The 15,293-nt window shown below is 39.8% G+C and overlaps 1 protein-coding gene and 1 long non-coding RNA gene across 16 annotated transcripts in view; one reads left to right on the forward strand and one right to left on the reverse strand.

The window, feature by feature from the left end:
- SYNE1 (spectrin repeat containing nuclear envelope protein 1) overlaps positions 1-15,293 on the reverse strand; it is a 278,820-nt gene that overhangs the window by 142,313 nt on the left and 121,214 nt on the right. For all 15 annotated transcript variants that reach the window (XM_081854278.1, XM_081854273.1, XM_081854275.1 and 12 more), the window contains 13 exons: positions 14,442-14,597; positions 13,591-13,882; positions 12,241-12,413; positions 11,273-11,582; positions 9,756-9,920; positions 8,073-8,429; positions 6,120-6,256; positions 5,621-5,798; positions 4,349-4,531; positions 3,038-3,181; positions 1,986-2,141; positions 705-869; positions 132-304 (listed from right to left, as the gene is read on the reverse strand). In XM_081854278.1, the coding sequence (XP_081710404.1) occupies positions 132-304; positions 705-869; positions 1,986-2,141; positions 3,038-3,181; positions 4,349-4,531; positions 5,621-5,798; positions 6,120-6,256; positions 8,073-8,429; positions 9,756-9,920; positions 11,273-11,582; positions 12,241-12,413; positions 13,591-13,882; positions 14,442-14,597 (2,589 nt within the window). The remainder of the gene's footprint in view (positions 1-131; positions 305-704; positions 870-1,985; positions 2,142-3,037; positions 3,182-4,348; positions 4,532-5,620; positions 5,799-6,119; positions 6,257-8,072; positions 8,430-9,755; positions 9,921-11,272; positions 11,583-12,240; positions 12,414-13,590; positions 13,883-14,441; positions 14,598-15,293) is intronic.
- Positions 8,436-13,579, forward strand: LOC309337700. Its single transcript, XR_014154507.1, has 3 exons — positions 8,436-8,611; positions 9,771-9,872; positions 13,392-13,579. It is a non-coding gene; the product is annotated as an uncharacterized lncRNA (long non-coding RNA).

Genomic DNA, 15,293 nt, shown 5'->3' on the forward strand with positions numbered 1-15,293 from the left:
GTGCACTCCTAAAATCTGGTCCAGAGAGTTTCACTGCAAAGCCAAAAGTCCTTGTAGAACTACTTCATTTGATACCAACCAGTATGTCCAACTGCATATAAGTTCCTTTTCAACACCCTCACTCCTTTTACCTTTTACATTGGATACAAGCAGACAAAAGGGAAGCCCATGTGTCTTTAAGTGTTCTCAGCTGTTGTTCAATGACTGGCACTCCTTCTACTGAAGTATTTTGCAAAACGGAGTCTCCTCTTGTTAGCACCATTTTCATTTGGATTTCTTTCTCCTGTTTCACTGACAGTAGTCCCTGTAAAACAAAAAGATTCTGTTTCCATCCTTACCGTTATGCTGTACTCCTTCCACAAAATTTAATTGCAAATCACCAAATTTAATTGCAAAATGAAATGTTCCACAGCACTACCATAGTTTCAGAAAAAAAGGTCACAAAGGTAGAAGTAACAGTCTGTTTTTCCCATTAGGAAAAATGATAGAGAGTCCTTTCCTGCTGTTTTTAGAACTGAGCCCTCACACTTGTTGCAATCCTACACATAGAGCCAAAATACCTGATGTATGCAAGCAAGTGCAATTGTGACAGATGACCTATTTTTTCTAATGAAAAGATGTTTAAGGAGGAAGCAAGTAGAGAATTGGAAGATGCATTTAACCATTTCCCTACTAGTTTTCTTGGGGAACTCTCATTCACTTACCTCCAGCTTTGCCATTCTACTGTCCAGGGCATTTTTGTCTGCTGTGAGATGGCAGTAAGATTCTAGCATCTGAATTGCATCTGCCATCCAGTCCTGAAGCTCTTTCAGATCATGAGAGAACTGCTGGTGCTCTGCTACAATTCTGTCCATTCTGGATACCTTTTCCTTAAATTCATACAGATGTTAACATTACCAACCATTCAGATAATCTATCATTCCACTAGAGTTGAAAAAAATCAGAAAGGGAAATCTCAGAAAACTAAAGTCAGGATTAGCCATGGGCCAGAAAGTTAGATCGATGAACTGTCCAGATTTCTTTGCCTTTGAGATCCCCATCTGTTCCAGTTTTGTGTCTTTACATAATGGGTGTGTACAGCACATGTATAATATGCACTCGTACCCTATGACTGAAATACATACATTTCCTGTTGCATTTAAACTGTACATGTGGTACAACATTATAGCTATTCATAGGTCTCCATCGCATGTGCAAAACATTTTTAAAAGGGCATTTATACTTTCCATGCATTATGTGTTTTTGTTAATTACCGGTATGTGGGGCATTTGGTTGAAAGGCAATCTCCTGAGTAACCCTTTGGGAGCCTATGCTACTACATGAGCACTGCATGGGCCCCCAAATGAATCAGAGGTATTGTTAGGCAATACCACTGATCACCATGAATCAAAAAGCCCACAATGTTTATTTCCTTCAAAATAACATGAAAAGAACAACTGGTCTTATGTGAAATGTAGTTTTGAGACTGGGGCATCGTATCCAATGGAATTGAATGGGTGTTCACCCTGTCATGAGACATGGTGAACACCCATTCAATTCCATTGAATACGACACCAAACGAACTAAAACAGGGACAGCCTCTAAAAAAAAACTAACTCCCCCCCCCCCCGTAATTATTTATGATGTTAAGTGGACCTGTTTCAATTTTCCTTAAATGCACTACTGCTGGGTGTGATGGTTTCTCCTTCAACAAGCTTTTGGCGATATCCTACACTGGCTAAAACACTATACCAGTTGCAGTACAGCACTGGCCTGACTATGTCTTCTTGCATCTAGAAATCCTGCATCAACTTATATGCTTTATACTACAATTTATGCCCACTCTTGTAAGTATTGCTGAACATTTTTATCACTATCTCTGTTAACATCACCAGCACAAGGACATAGGGGACTTCATACAAAGAGAATTGTTTATTTCAGGACACAAGCTTTCATTTTTTTGTTAGAAGTGTTGCATAAAAGCACACAGGGTGAAAGCGCATTACCTTTGTTACATTGCTCAGAGCAAAATATTGAGAAGATAGCTGAGATACTCTGTGCATGAAGCTTTTGCTGGCAGCTTGTTCTTCCCAAAGCTGCTGAGCTTTTTCTTTTAGCCTGTCGAGCTGAGGTTCATGACACCTTATTTCCTCAAGGACAGACTGTAAAGCATAAGCATGTTTCTGTTAAGTGTGGGTGCAAAAAAGCAAACCACAAAGAAGGCAAGCAGCAAGGAAATTAAAAGGACGGCCATCTGCAAAGATCTGTTATGAGACATAGGCATAAAGGACCGTTCCAGATGATCAGTTCAAAGAGCAAGGAATGTGAAATTGTTACCTATTTGTTCTCTGTGTGTGTTCATATGGGGAGAATCTCTCTACAACGTAGTGCCTCTGTTGCTCAGTAATTGAATCCCGATATTCTGTCTGTGGGGAGGTGCATTAATGCCCCCACCACTCCTCACTACCACCTCAATGTGGTTGCATGTGTCACTGACACCATCAGAATAATGTCTATGTCATTCTTGTGGCAATCCATACTTAATGAGTGGGAGAAAAATCCTGCATAAGCCAAAAGCTCCTGGGTCTAAAACTCAACTTTGTTTGGCAATTATTTTTTTGTTAATGTGCTGAACTCGAGCATTTTCTTGCCCCTACTATATTTTGTGAACTTTTACACATCCACATATCCTACATTGGAAGGATAATGTGACCCTCTCCGCAGCACACCTCTCTATCTAGAAGTGTATAATAAAGCAGGGCTAAATATCATCCTGTTAGTAGAATATTTTACATGGAATTAGTATTTTGCAGACTATCCTATAAAGGATAAAATGCTATTAGGCTATACCTTGAACTGATAATCTGAATCAGCCTTTGTTTAAGATAAGGCAACAAAGCACGACATCAAGACCTACTGTAACCACAAACATGCATATACATGTTACAGATAGGTAGCCGTGTTGGTCTGCCTTCCATGCATATACATGGAAGGCCTTCCATGCATATACCTTCCATGCATATACATGGAAGGCCTGAAGCCCATATATCATCATCACCTGTAGTTTCTGCTGTTCTCTCCTTTTAGCTGGAAGGTCATGCAGCCGATTGCTGCTATCATGCACCATCATCTTGGTTTCATTTAGCCAGTCTTGAAGAGGTTCAGCACTGGTTTCAAAGTCTTTCATCTGGATCTTTAGGTTCTAGGAGAATATGGAAAAAAGTTTGGCCTTCCAACACATGTAATGCAATATTTAATGCAAAACAGACAAGATGAAGTACTGTTGGGGAACGGCTCTTCTGACATTCAAATTTTTGCTTGTTTTCCAAAGGATCAGCCACATTCAGTTTGGGGCTATTAGAGTCAGCACTGCCATTGGATGTTCAGATAGCATGAAGCATTTTTCACCAGCTTAGGCTGGTGCACCAGCTGCAGACCTTGAAGTTAGTTAAAAAATATGAGGGCTAGACTGCTAACTGGTACAGGGCGTATGAAACACATCTTGCCAGTCTTAAAACGGACTCCTAGTCCATTTCCAAGCACATTTCAAAGTGTTGGTGTTTAAACCTTTAAAGTCCCAAGGGCTTTGGATCTGAGGATCATGTAGATCACATTGTTCTGTATGAAGCTGCCTCAGAGACTTTCCTTTAGAATTTTTGTTTTTTTAAAAAAATGCATGTATATCCCACCAACATAGATTTAAAAGTAATGCATACTTGCTTTGACTGGGGTCATCTTCGTACTGCCAACATTTTGTGGGAGGAATTCAAGTGCAAATTGTGCAACTGAAGTGAATTAAACCACTCTGTCACACTAGAACAACAAATCCACTAAAAGGGGGGGGGGGAGGGTTATTAAGAAAAGTGTTGGGGAAATACACTGAAAAGTTTGGGATGAACTGATGAGCAGGAAGATACCTGAAAACTACACAAACAACTTAGGATAAATGTTCGTTGTCAGAAAATGTCCCTACAAACAACTCAGAATGATGTTCAATAAAGAACAGACATAGTCTAATTTGTACATATGCTTTGTTCAAGCAGAGCAGAATGCTCAATCAAGAAACAGGTTATCTGGAGGAGCCCTGGAAATCATATAGTACTCATCAATTTTAATTTAATTTACTGATCCATTTAAAAACATTTCTAGCCATTTCATGAAAAGCAGATAAACTATTCTATAAATTCTGAAGCAATTCACAACAATAGGTTACACAAATAAGAAAACCTTCATGATAAAATACAGCAGTACATTAAAACATCTGTAGTTCTAGTTAGCATAGCATTAAGCATGACTATCCTTAAAGGAAAATACAGTAGAAGACTGATGTTTCTAATTAATCTGCTTATTTGCAATTGGTCACAATTACCTCCAAAGAAGTTTCCTTCTGGTGCAGGGTGGAGATAAATTTTTTCCAGTCTTCCTTAGCTGTAGCAACTTTAGCTTGGATAGATTTAGCTTTATCTTTTGGCAAAATAGAACTTAATAATTCTCCTTTGGACACTACCATGTTTAATTTATGTTGGCCTTTTTCAGTTTCAGATAAGAATTCCTAAATCAAGAGATGGTCTTATATAACTATACAGCTTGCAATAAATAAATGTGAATATAGCCTTATTCAAACAAATTAAAAAGGAAAGAGACTGATTGCTTGTTCAATCACTTGCCCCTAAAATTCTACTCAAGTGAAGACTCTGCCTCAGCTTACCCCCAGATCTGTTTTTACTTAGCACAACTGAAATGAGGAGATTCTACACCAAACCTGATATATATAACCCATGTTCTAATTAATTAATAATGAAGGATTCCCCCTTTTTTTTTTGCTAAACATGCAAGCTACTCTTCACTAACTTATAACTTTATTTTCAATTTGCTTCAGCTGTCTGTCATAAAGTTCCCTTTGGTCTTGATTGCTCTAATGTGCAATTGTCCTCTGGAAATCAACAAGAAAAGTACGGTATCTTTCATTTCAGATGCCTGGGGTTGCATTTTGTTTTTGACAAACAAATGACCTTTTATTTAGATATACACCAATGAAACTTGAACCTCATATTATCCCAAGAGTTCTGGCAGACAATACTAAGTAGGAACCAAGTGTAATTTCAGGTTCCACTACATTCTCCCCTTTATCAGGTGTATGTGAGTTTTATAAACATACTGCAAACCCCAAAGGACATATAATACTTTTCTTCTATTACTGTGTTTTTAATTATGCAGGATTATTAGCAAAATCTGCAATTAGAGTATATTTATAGATTGCTGAAACACACACAAACCATTTAGTATTTTTCATTGTATTCATGAATACACCTCTCTCTCTCTCTCTCTCTCTCTCACACACACACACACACACACACACACACACACACTCACACACACACACACAGCGCGTTACCCAAATCTTATAAATTAACCTAAAAAAACAAAACGTTTCCTGCGGGGTAGTAAATTTCTTTTTCAACTGTGTTTAAGCACTGTTAAAAATTAACTTTATGCTAAGACCCTCAGAGCAGGTTATGGTTTCAGTTCCACATTCCTTTGATACAAATGCAACAGGCAACATTATTCAGGCATAAAATGTTGTTTAAGTGGATTTTGGAAATGCTGGAACAGCTTATTAGAATAGCTTATTAGAATTTACCTGTATTTTCTGGATATTGGCCGCAGCTTCACTGACATTCTGAGGCACATCAAAACATTTGGCAGTAGTGATTTTTGAATTGACCAGCCATTGTTGGAAGTCTCTGAATACTGTCCTGAATCTCTGCTGCAAGGCTTGCTCTTTACTTTGGCAACCCTTTGAAGCTTGTAGGCAAAGACTTCAGAGTCCCATGTTAGTCAAATGAAAATGTAGATTGGGATTATGTTAGACAAAATGAGGGAGATATTTAATCCAGTACAATACAATACACCAAATTAACATAAAAATGTGTTACACAACAAAATACTGTAGTACTGCTGTGTGAAACATAAATAACATCTGCATTTAATCTGTTATCTCTAAGTGAGGAATGATCTAATTCTTAATGCTTTTGCAAGATTTTAATTTAAAAGCTAACATTCAAAGAACATCATGGTTAAGTCACACAACACAGACATGCACACATTTTTGGTTGTTTGTTCCATAAAGTGAAACTCACCTGTTATATTCCTTAATTAACTGTGATACCTTTGCAGAATAGGTACTCAAATCTTTGGAAAACCGACAAAGGTCATTCAGCTGCATTTTTATATCATCGTTCATATGTTCTGCCTTGGTTAGGGCACTCAATGTTTCCTAGTTGAAACCAAACAATACTAGTAAAATATATGCATTTGCATACATGGAATTATCCCTTCTTCGTGAAATGGATACATTGGCCTGATCAAAAGTCAAAGTGGGATATGTATGGATTTCATGCACCCACAAACAGCCACTGTGCTCTCCATTTGCTCCTCCCTTTACAATAGATAGGTACAGATTCCTGGTTTGTTTCCCTAACTAGAGCTTCCTGTTACATGCACCCAGGAACTATGGTTAGACCTGCAAATCAGTGAGATTCCAAAGCCAACAACCATAGCTTGGATCCAGACTTCGGGAGTGATCATCAAACAACTTATAAAACTGAGTAACTTTTTTGTTCCCACTATGAGAGGGCTTAGTGCAAGATCTGAAATGCTGCTGTGGAGTTTGATGTATATAAGTAACAGCTCTGACTTTACAAATACTGGAGGGAAAAGCCATGCTTGTGGCTGGTAGGTGGGTGAGTGCAGGACCCATGCATGGTGTGTGTGTGTGTGTGTGTGTGTGTGAAAAACTTGATTTGGATCATTCAAGAGGAGAGGCAAAGTGGGATGTAAGTATTCTAAACTAATTTACTTTTGACACAGACAGGTAGCCGTGTTGGTCTGCCATAGTCAAAACAAAATAAAAAAAATCCTTCCAGTAGCACCTTAAAGACCAACTAAGTTAGTTCTTGGTATGAGCTTTCGTGTGCATGCACACTTCTTCAGAGACCTGGTCTGAACAAAGACATTGGATTCTTATCTCATTATACATGACAAAGCCATTTTTCACCTTTTCACCCCTTGCTTTTTCCTGTAAGACCTATTGCAGTCATTAAGAGTCGTCAACAGGCTCATCACAGCTATCTGCCAATCACCCATTCCCACCACCCTTCTGAGTAATACCCCTCCCCACCTTCTCACTATATAGAAGGGTCTGGTGACTTCTGTTTCAGTGTGTCTGAAGAAGTGTGCATGCACACGAAAGCTCATACCAAGAACTAACTTAGTTGGTCTTTAAGGTGCTACTGGAAGGATTTTTTTTATTTTGTTTTTACTTTTGACACTTTCTTGAAGCCAATTACACTCTCCAAAAGTCTGTTCCAGGTGGTTGGGAAAATCTCTAGAGCAGGGTGTTGCGTTCAGAGGGAAAGGGGGAATTAGCCAAAATTGCCTTCTTTTCCTTCCCACCATGCACTGATGAAAAAACCTTCAGTGGACAGAAGGAGCCCTTCCATTCAAGGATGGTTAAGTTTGGATTCAAGTTCAAATTAAAATACGGATTTCTCCTATCATGATGGTCCATGATTATTATTCTTGGTCCAAAATTATACAAAACTATCAAGGCAGCTGGTTGTAAACACCAGCAGGAAATTTGGTGAAAAACACTTAACCCAAGGCCAGCAGGACTACTGGTTACCTAAACCCCTTGAAACAGCTCATGGCGATTGCTGCGATGAGGGCTGAGAGAGTTAAACAGAAATCAGTACTCAAAGCTTCTGCGTCCTATTTCTGCCTCTGCTCAGAGGCCCCAGTTTCAGTGCCACGAGGACTGAGTAATGAAATGCAACACGTGTGTATGCAGAAAGCCATGAAATCACTACACATAGTTTCCACACAAAAAACTCCTTCTACAGTTTGCTGTGTAGCTGGTTTTAGTGTTTTCAAAGTTAACTTACATGATTTAGTTCTAAAAGTGCATTCCAAAGTTTCCAGTTTAGCAACAATTGCTTATTACACTCTCTTTGTACAAGCGGTTTCCTCCCAGGCTTTCGCAGCAGAAAGAGAAAAGAGCAGAAAGAGCTAAAACGGAAACAAAATGGTTTTACCTTTTCTCGGTGCCAGCATTCTACCAGCTCTTTGTCTGTCTGCTTACTATCCAGAGGGGTCAGCGTTTCAGACCAGGTTGCGAGGAGTGTGCTGAAGCGCTGCAGGGCCTCTTCCAGATGAGAAGCTTGCATGGTGAATTCCTGCTCTGACAGGGCCATCTGAGTGTCCAGCTCCTGCAAGCTGTTTCGGGTTTGGAATGCAGTCTCTTCCCACTGCTTCCAGTCGGAGTGAAGGGCCTGCATTTCTGTCTCTATGTGCTTGCACCCCTGAACAGTTGTGTTCTTTTTCACCGCTGGAGCCAGCGTCTGAACTCTGTTTAGGCGGCCCTCACCAGTCTGTCTGGAATCTATCAGCTCCTGCAATGGAATATCGCCATGGCAACTGAAATGGCTGTGATCCACTTCAGCTGGATAACGGCATGCTTACTACAAAACGACACACAGCATTCTGCAGAAGAGCTACACTGACTGCTCCATGTTCACAAACAGTTTCACCAAAAATATATATTTTCTGAACAGTGCCGAGCCTGTGCTAAAATGTAAGTGAAAGGTTAAAATAACAAAGCAGGAAAAAGAAAGGGAAAAGCTGTGCACAAAGTTGCAACATTAGCACCAAGTTACAGAGTTTCAGAATCTAAAGCCCTCATATTTTCCTAGAAAACGAAGTTTGGATTGATTAAAATTAACATGGCATGTGGTCTATTTTATATGATACAGATTGTTGTATATTCTGGACAGTCTTGAACTGAGCTGTAAGGTCAGATGCAGCAATTGGAAATATAGAAACATTCTAGGAGAAAAAGCACCCACTACCCGTGTTTTGTTTTGGGTATGATAACTTAAGGATGGTGTTATTCTCAAATTACCAAGTGGCCAGTTGCCATGTGGTATATGCACTTGTTCCATTCTTTCACGATTTCTGATTCTTCATCTTCCTGTTATTACAGTCGTACCTCGGAAGTCAAACAGAATCCGTTCCGGAAGTCTGTTCAACTTCTGAAACATTTAACTTCCAAAGCGCAGCTTCTGATTGGCTGCAGGAAGCTCCTGCAGCCAATCGGAAGCCCCGGAAGCCCTGTCGAACGTTTACCTTCCAAAAGAACATTCAAAAACTGGAACACTCACTTCTGATTTTCGATCATTCGGGAGCGGGAATGTTTGACTCCCAAGGTGTTTGGGAGCTGAGGTATGATTGTATTAACTAAGTTTATATAGCGAGTCATCAGCATAAAATCCCTGACTGACTTACAGGGCAAAGAATAAAATACATTATTACAAATACAAAGTGACAGTTCAAAATACCAACAAAAATAAAACCCAGCATAAAACGTTAATGTTTTAGCATACAGAAATACAGTCAGCTAGCAGCTCAATGAATAAAACACAGCTTACACAATGAGAAGCTAAGTTTTGTTTGTTTAAAATGTTACCAGTTTAAAAGAACTGGGTATAGATAAAAGCCTTCACCTACTTATGCTGTGTATAATTTTCATTTATTTTAAATAGCTGCAGTTCAGCAGTAGAGCTCTTAACATAATTTGAAGTAGCAGGTAAGCTCTCAGCTAAATTTGTAATATATAATGCAAGAAATAGTGTTTTCTTTTTTTAATGCTTATTTTACCATGTCTTGACTGATATTTGCTAAAGTTAATAGGTTAATAAGCTACTGCAGTAGTTTCTCACATTAATTTTGGCCAGTTTTTTCTGTATGGCTGATGAATCCCCTGACGCATCTGACCAGCGGTGAAGCTCTTCTTTTGCAGAATTAAGCCAGTCGGTGAATTCATGAACTGCATCGAGGTATAGTAGATGGTCCTTAACAATATCTTCCACTTTCTTCATTTTTTCCTATAAGTGAAAAGGAGGTTGTGTTCAATGCGGTGTTTACAGAATAACAATGCAATGAGTTAGTTCTGCCAGAGGACCTATATTTGTCTAGTTTCTACCCAAGAAAACAGACCTCACCAACATCTCATCCCTCTACCTCCTGGAAAGCCTCAGTGATGCTGTGAAGTCAGGTAAGTGCCCCTGCCCTGCCGAACTACTGGTTTGATTTAGGCAAACAAGTCATCTTCAAACCATGGTTTATGATCCTATTTGTTTTCTTAATTACCTATCAGAATTAACCACAGTGCTGGGTGTGAGCATACTACTAAACTATGCTTGACTGAAAATGAATGTGAAAGCTTCCAATCTTCCCCTTGCAGTTGTGCCAGAAGAAGAGAGGAGAGGAGGACACACAAGCATGGACTTGTGTATATAACAATAAACCACAGTTTAGTTCTAACTGAATCAGATCAATGTGAGCATAAATTATGTGAATGCTGGCAATGTATATTGTTTCAATAATATGGTTCTCTATAGTGGTAGAGTATGACTAGCCTTCAAGATGTTGTTGTACTCTAATTCTCAGCAGTCCCAGTCAATATGGCTAATAGAGATGATGGGAGTTGTAGTCCACTGAATTTTAGAAGGCACCACACTGGCTACCCCAATACAGGGCCTCTTTGCTCTAGCTACACACATGATGAAATATTCTTATAACTGCAGCAATATGTTTTACTCCAAAGGAATATACATGATGAGTCACACATATCTTATGACTGAATCGTTCCCTTGCATCCCAAGACAGCAGAACTGTTTGATTCTTTCAGGATTTGCTTATCCAATAAGAAATGTCAGATAATGAACCATATTTCCTCCTGCACTCACTGCACTGAACTCTTGCTTGAAGCCACAGAGCAGACAAGATAAACATCTACTTAATTTTTTGTTTGCTTTCTTGAGTATTGTATTGCATAGACTCTACGTTTTAACAGTTACAAAATATTTATTCTTTACTATATTTCCAATAACTTTCTGTCAGTATTTGCCTATTCTGTCAATATTTGCCTGTCCTTTCATGATAAATAGAACCAATTGTATTGGAATGATCCAGACTCAAATCTTAGTTCCTCCTGAGTTCTCTGACAGTTTTTAAGCATCTCATGGTCAGCATAGTGCAAACGATGCCTGTCCCTCTCGCTTTCCTTCTCGGTGTGTTGCAGTGACTCAGTTGGATGGAAGTTAGATGAGTGGCCCAGCTGCAACATGGTGTCCGCTGCTGATGCTGCTCAGCTACTCCAAAGAAGTTTAAAGCATTTAAGCACAGCATCTTGGATATACTTCCATCTATATGGGATAGCATACATCATATTTACCTTGACTACTGTTGCAATGTCGCTGAACTGGATTTTCAGTTCTTCTTGAGCAGCTTCTCTGAAAGAATCATCCTCTGTTTTCTCATACAGTTCTCTGGCTTTACCCATGAGCTGGTGCAAGTCTTTAGAATGGTTTTCCACTTCTGCAACAATAGTCTGGAAATGGTCCAGCAGGGAGAATTTTTCTTTCAAGCCATTCTGAGGCTCCAAAGGCTGCTCCACTTTGTGGTCTACTGACTCCAGCCACTGGTCTAGCTGACTTTTCCTCTCCAGATATTCATCCCACTGATGAATCACAGACTCAAGCAAGCTTGCAGTAAAGAAATACACAGTGCATTTAAAATCTTACACCATTTAAGAGAATGAACTAGATTTAGGGCTGCTGTAAAACACTTCCTGCCAATTCAGCCCCCACCCTACCCCAAATCACAGGTGGCAAGTGGGAAAGAAAATTTTGTTATTATTGAGGAGTGAGGGGGAAATAATCGAAATGATTTGGGGGCGGAGAAGGTTACATGTCTCTTACTTAACCTTTTTCATGAACAGTTGTTTGTTTCCTTCTCATACCACCCCCTCCTTATTCTTGAAAAGGACATGTTTTACACAGAAGACTGGCCAGTAGCCATCACAGCCATGCCCCTAAGGCACTCTGCTCAGAACTGGCTAGCTGGTTTTGGCTGGCCCTTCTCTCCCATAGCAACCTGCCAGGCTCCCATTCCTCAATGTTCTGGAGTGCCTCATTGACCTTCCAGAGATACTTTGTCAGTGTGCAGGCAGATGCAAGATCAAGGAGGGGACCAGAAATTTTTCTTTCATGAACTTCCTTCCTTTCACTTATCTTAGAATCCAAATCAATGCAAACCAGTCCTAAGCGAATTAATTAATCAATCACCAAGTAAGATGAACTCTCAATGAAGAAAATTACCAAACAATGACCACAAGTATATGTAGAAAGCGAAATAACTTACCTTTGACAACTCAGTGAGGTGTTGATAATGCTGCTCCAGAGATCTTTTAATGTTTTCAGTTGGGTCTGTATCGCTTTCTGCCCTTCCTCATTGCTACTTTTAAGGGCTTGTTCACCTTTGCCAATGGCCATATTTAACTTGACCTCTCCCTCACCTTTCATTAAAAGGATCTCCTAGGAAGCAAAAGGACAGGAAAGCTTCAATAGTTTACCCACAAGAAGAATGCCACCCATCAAGTTTTGAAACAAAGGCTGTATCATATGTGACATTAGAAAGGATTATCTGTGTAGATTTTTCTATGGACAATACTGAATTCTAGATTCCTCTTAGCAAGCCCTTTCAGGATTATTATAGAATTACAATAATAGTTCAGCCTGATCTAGCTTTTAAAGTGTTGTCACAACTAGCACTAAAGATGAAAGAATATATTGGGTACCCCTGGCCAGTAAGCCACAGAAACGAATGGATAGGTTCAGCTTTTGAAAGCAAGGGGAATTTTGTCTCTTAGAGTGGAGGAGTAATTCTGATTACCATTTGGCCTACTTGAGGGATGGTGATGATAATGATGCTTTAAAAGGTAAAGGGACCCCTGACCATTAGGTCCAGTCATAGCCGACTCTGGGGTTGCAGCGGTCATCCTGCTTTATTGGCCGAGGGAGCCGGCGTACAGCTTCCGGGTCAAGTGGCCAGCATGACTAAGCCGCTTCTGGCGAACCAGAGCAGCGCACGGAAACACCGTTTACCTTCCCGCCAGAGCGGTACCTATTTATCTACTTGCACTTTGACGTGCTTTCAAACTGCTAGGTTGGCAGGAGCAGGGACCGAGCAACAGGCGCTCACCCCGTCGCGGGGATTTGAACCGCCGACCTTCTGATCGGCAAGTCCTAGGTACTGTGGTTTAACCCACAGCGCCACCCATGTCCCAATGATGCTTTGGTTGCCTGTTATTACTCATGGTGGATCCTTTTTAAAAAAATGGTGGCTGTTATTTTAGTTTTTAATTTTAGTGTTCACTTCATGGTCACTTGTGTTTTGGTTTAACAGCTGAATATTATTCTTTTCAAAAGTGACACATAAGGTTACAAGGAAGGAAATAAGGACAATCCTGTATTTTCAGCAACCCATTTTTGCCTTTGATCTCTGTTAACTAGAGATTGAGTTTTATTTGGATTTAGGAAGCATATAAGAATGAGCATTTGAAACCTTTGCCACCTGGGTGCCTCACATGCTTTGGACTACAACTCCCATCAGCCCCCACCAACACAAGTGCTGGTAATTGTCACAAAAACTTCTGGAGGACACCCAGCAAACAGTTCTAATACAAACAGTTCCATGATTTTGTTACTTCACCTGTATTTGCATGAGGCGTTTCTCCAACACGACTTTGCTCCCAATGGTGCCCTCTGCAGAGGCCAGCTTTTCTTGCACATCTTTCACCCAGGTCCACATACCCTGCAGAGCTTCTTCTAATGCTTGGTGTTCCTGGAGAGCCACCTGAGAGGTCTTCAGCTTTTCCTTCACTACTTTGATTAGGTTATGGTAAGCAGAGAAATGCTGAGAAGCCAGACGGACTTCCTTCCCAGTACTATATCCTTTCTCATTTAAAACCTGTGACTTCTGGGTCAGTTTATCAAAGGATTCTCTAAACAAAAACAGAGAAGAAAGCTTATGGAGTTACACATATCTATGTGTGATATGAAAAACTATGGACAATGTTCATTATTGCAATATAGTTCCAATATTAATGGTAAAACATTCACATAAGGGTACATGAACAAAACTGTAATCATAATATAATAGTGGGCTCCATAGTCACATTCCACACTGAATCCTTAGTCCTTAATAAAAATTTGGTTGTTAAGGGGACTGAGACTTGCTAGATTGTTGATATATTTATGTGCCACGACTCACTTATGGCAACGGAACAAAACCTGTATGGTGGATATGAGAAACGGTTCCCTGAACCGATTGCATATTGCAGTGTATGCAAACTTCTCTTAACTACTAAGATATCTTGAATAAAAAAGTTCAGCACTACACCCATATGCATATCTCACTTGTTTCTTGATTTCAATACATTTTTTGTTTATCACTGTGCTGGTAAAAATACACATTAAGCAACCTATTTAGGATCGTGTAGGCATTATTATATAATAGAGCAGGCAAGAAGATAGGATATTTAGGTAAAGTTTGTTTTGTACCTGGCCACCAGCAGCTCTTCTAGGAATGCTTCCACTTTCTGCACCTCATTTTTCTTATCAGAAATATTCTGTTTGCTCTCACCCAAAGCTTCTGTGCTTATCCTTTCCTCCATTTCATGGAGCCACAAACTCCAGCTCTTGCACAGATCCTCAAAGCTGTGAACAAAACAAAAGCAGAAGTATGCAACTGTCGCTAGATAAACAGAGAATTTACCTGCTATTACACAAACTGAGAAAGAAATTTGCCTAGATACCAGTTTTACTTTAATGCCTAGTGCATGAGAGCTGCACACAAACTATTTTTGTTCAGTGACGAGTAACCTAAAAATACTCAACAAGGATCTAAATATGTCAAGCAAAACCGTGGGAATTATAGAGAGAATGGAGCTTTCAAAATTGTAAAAGTGGCACAGCTTAATTTTTTATCACAGTCTACATGGAAACTGAAGGCAATGGAAGGATTGTTTCTCCACAGCCTGGCTCATACATTCACCTCTCATGTGACTACAATATATGCTGTATGCATGTGGAGCATACATACATTAAAGCCTAGAGCAGGTTCCCACTTTCAGAGACCACCCCTTGCAACGTGTGGATGGGGGGGGGGGAGAGTTAGGGCTGATGAGGAAACAATAGGCCAGCAGGGGTAGAGCTAGTGAAAATTGTCCCACTCTCTATCTTACACAAATGTAATTGTATGAGGGGTGCATGCCCAAATATGGTTATACAGGAAATATAAATGTCAAATAAGCCTATTTTGGTTGTTCTATTTACCCTCCCCTTTCACTCTCTCTCTCTCTCACATATTGAGGGCAGGATTCACCTAATGAGTCCCGTCAACAGAAGGTTTCC

Source organism: Podarcis erhardii (assembly GCF_964252035.2).
Source record: "Podarcis erhardii genome assembly, chromosome: 3".
Lineage (NCBI taxonomy): Eukaryota > Metazoa > Chordata > Lepidosauria > Squamata > Lacertidae > Podarcis > Podarcis erhardii.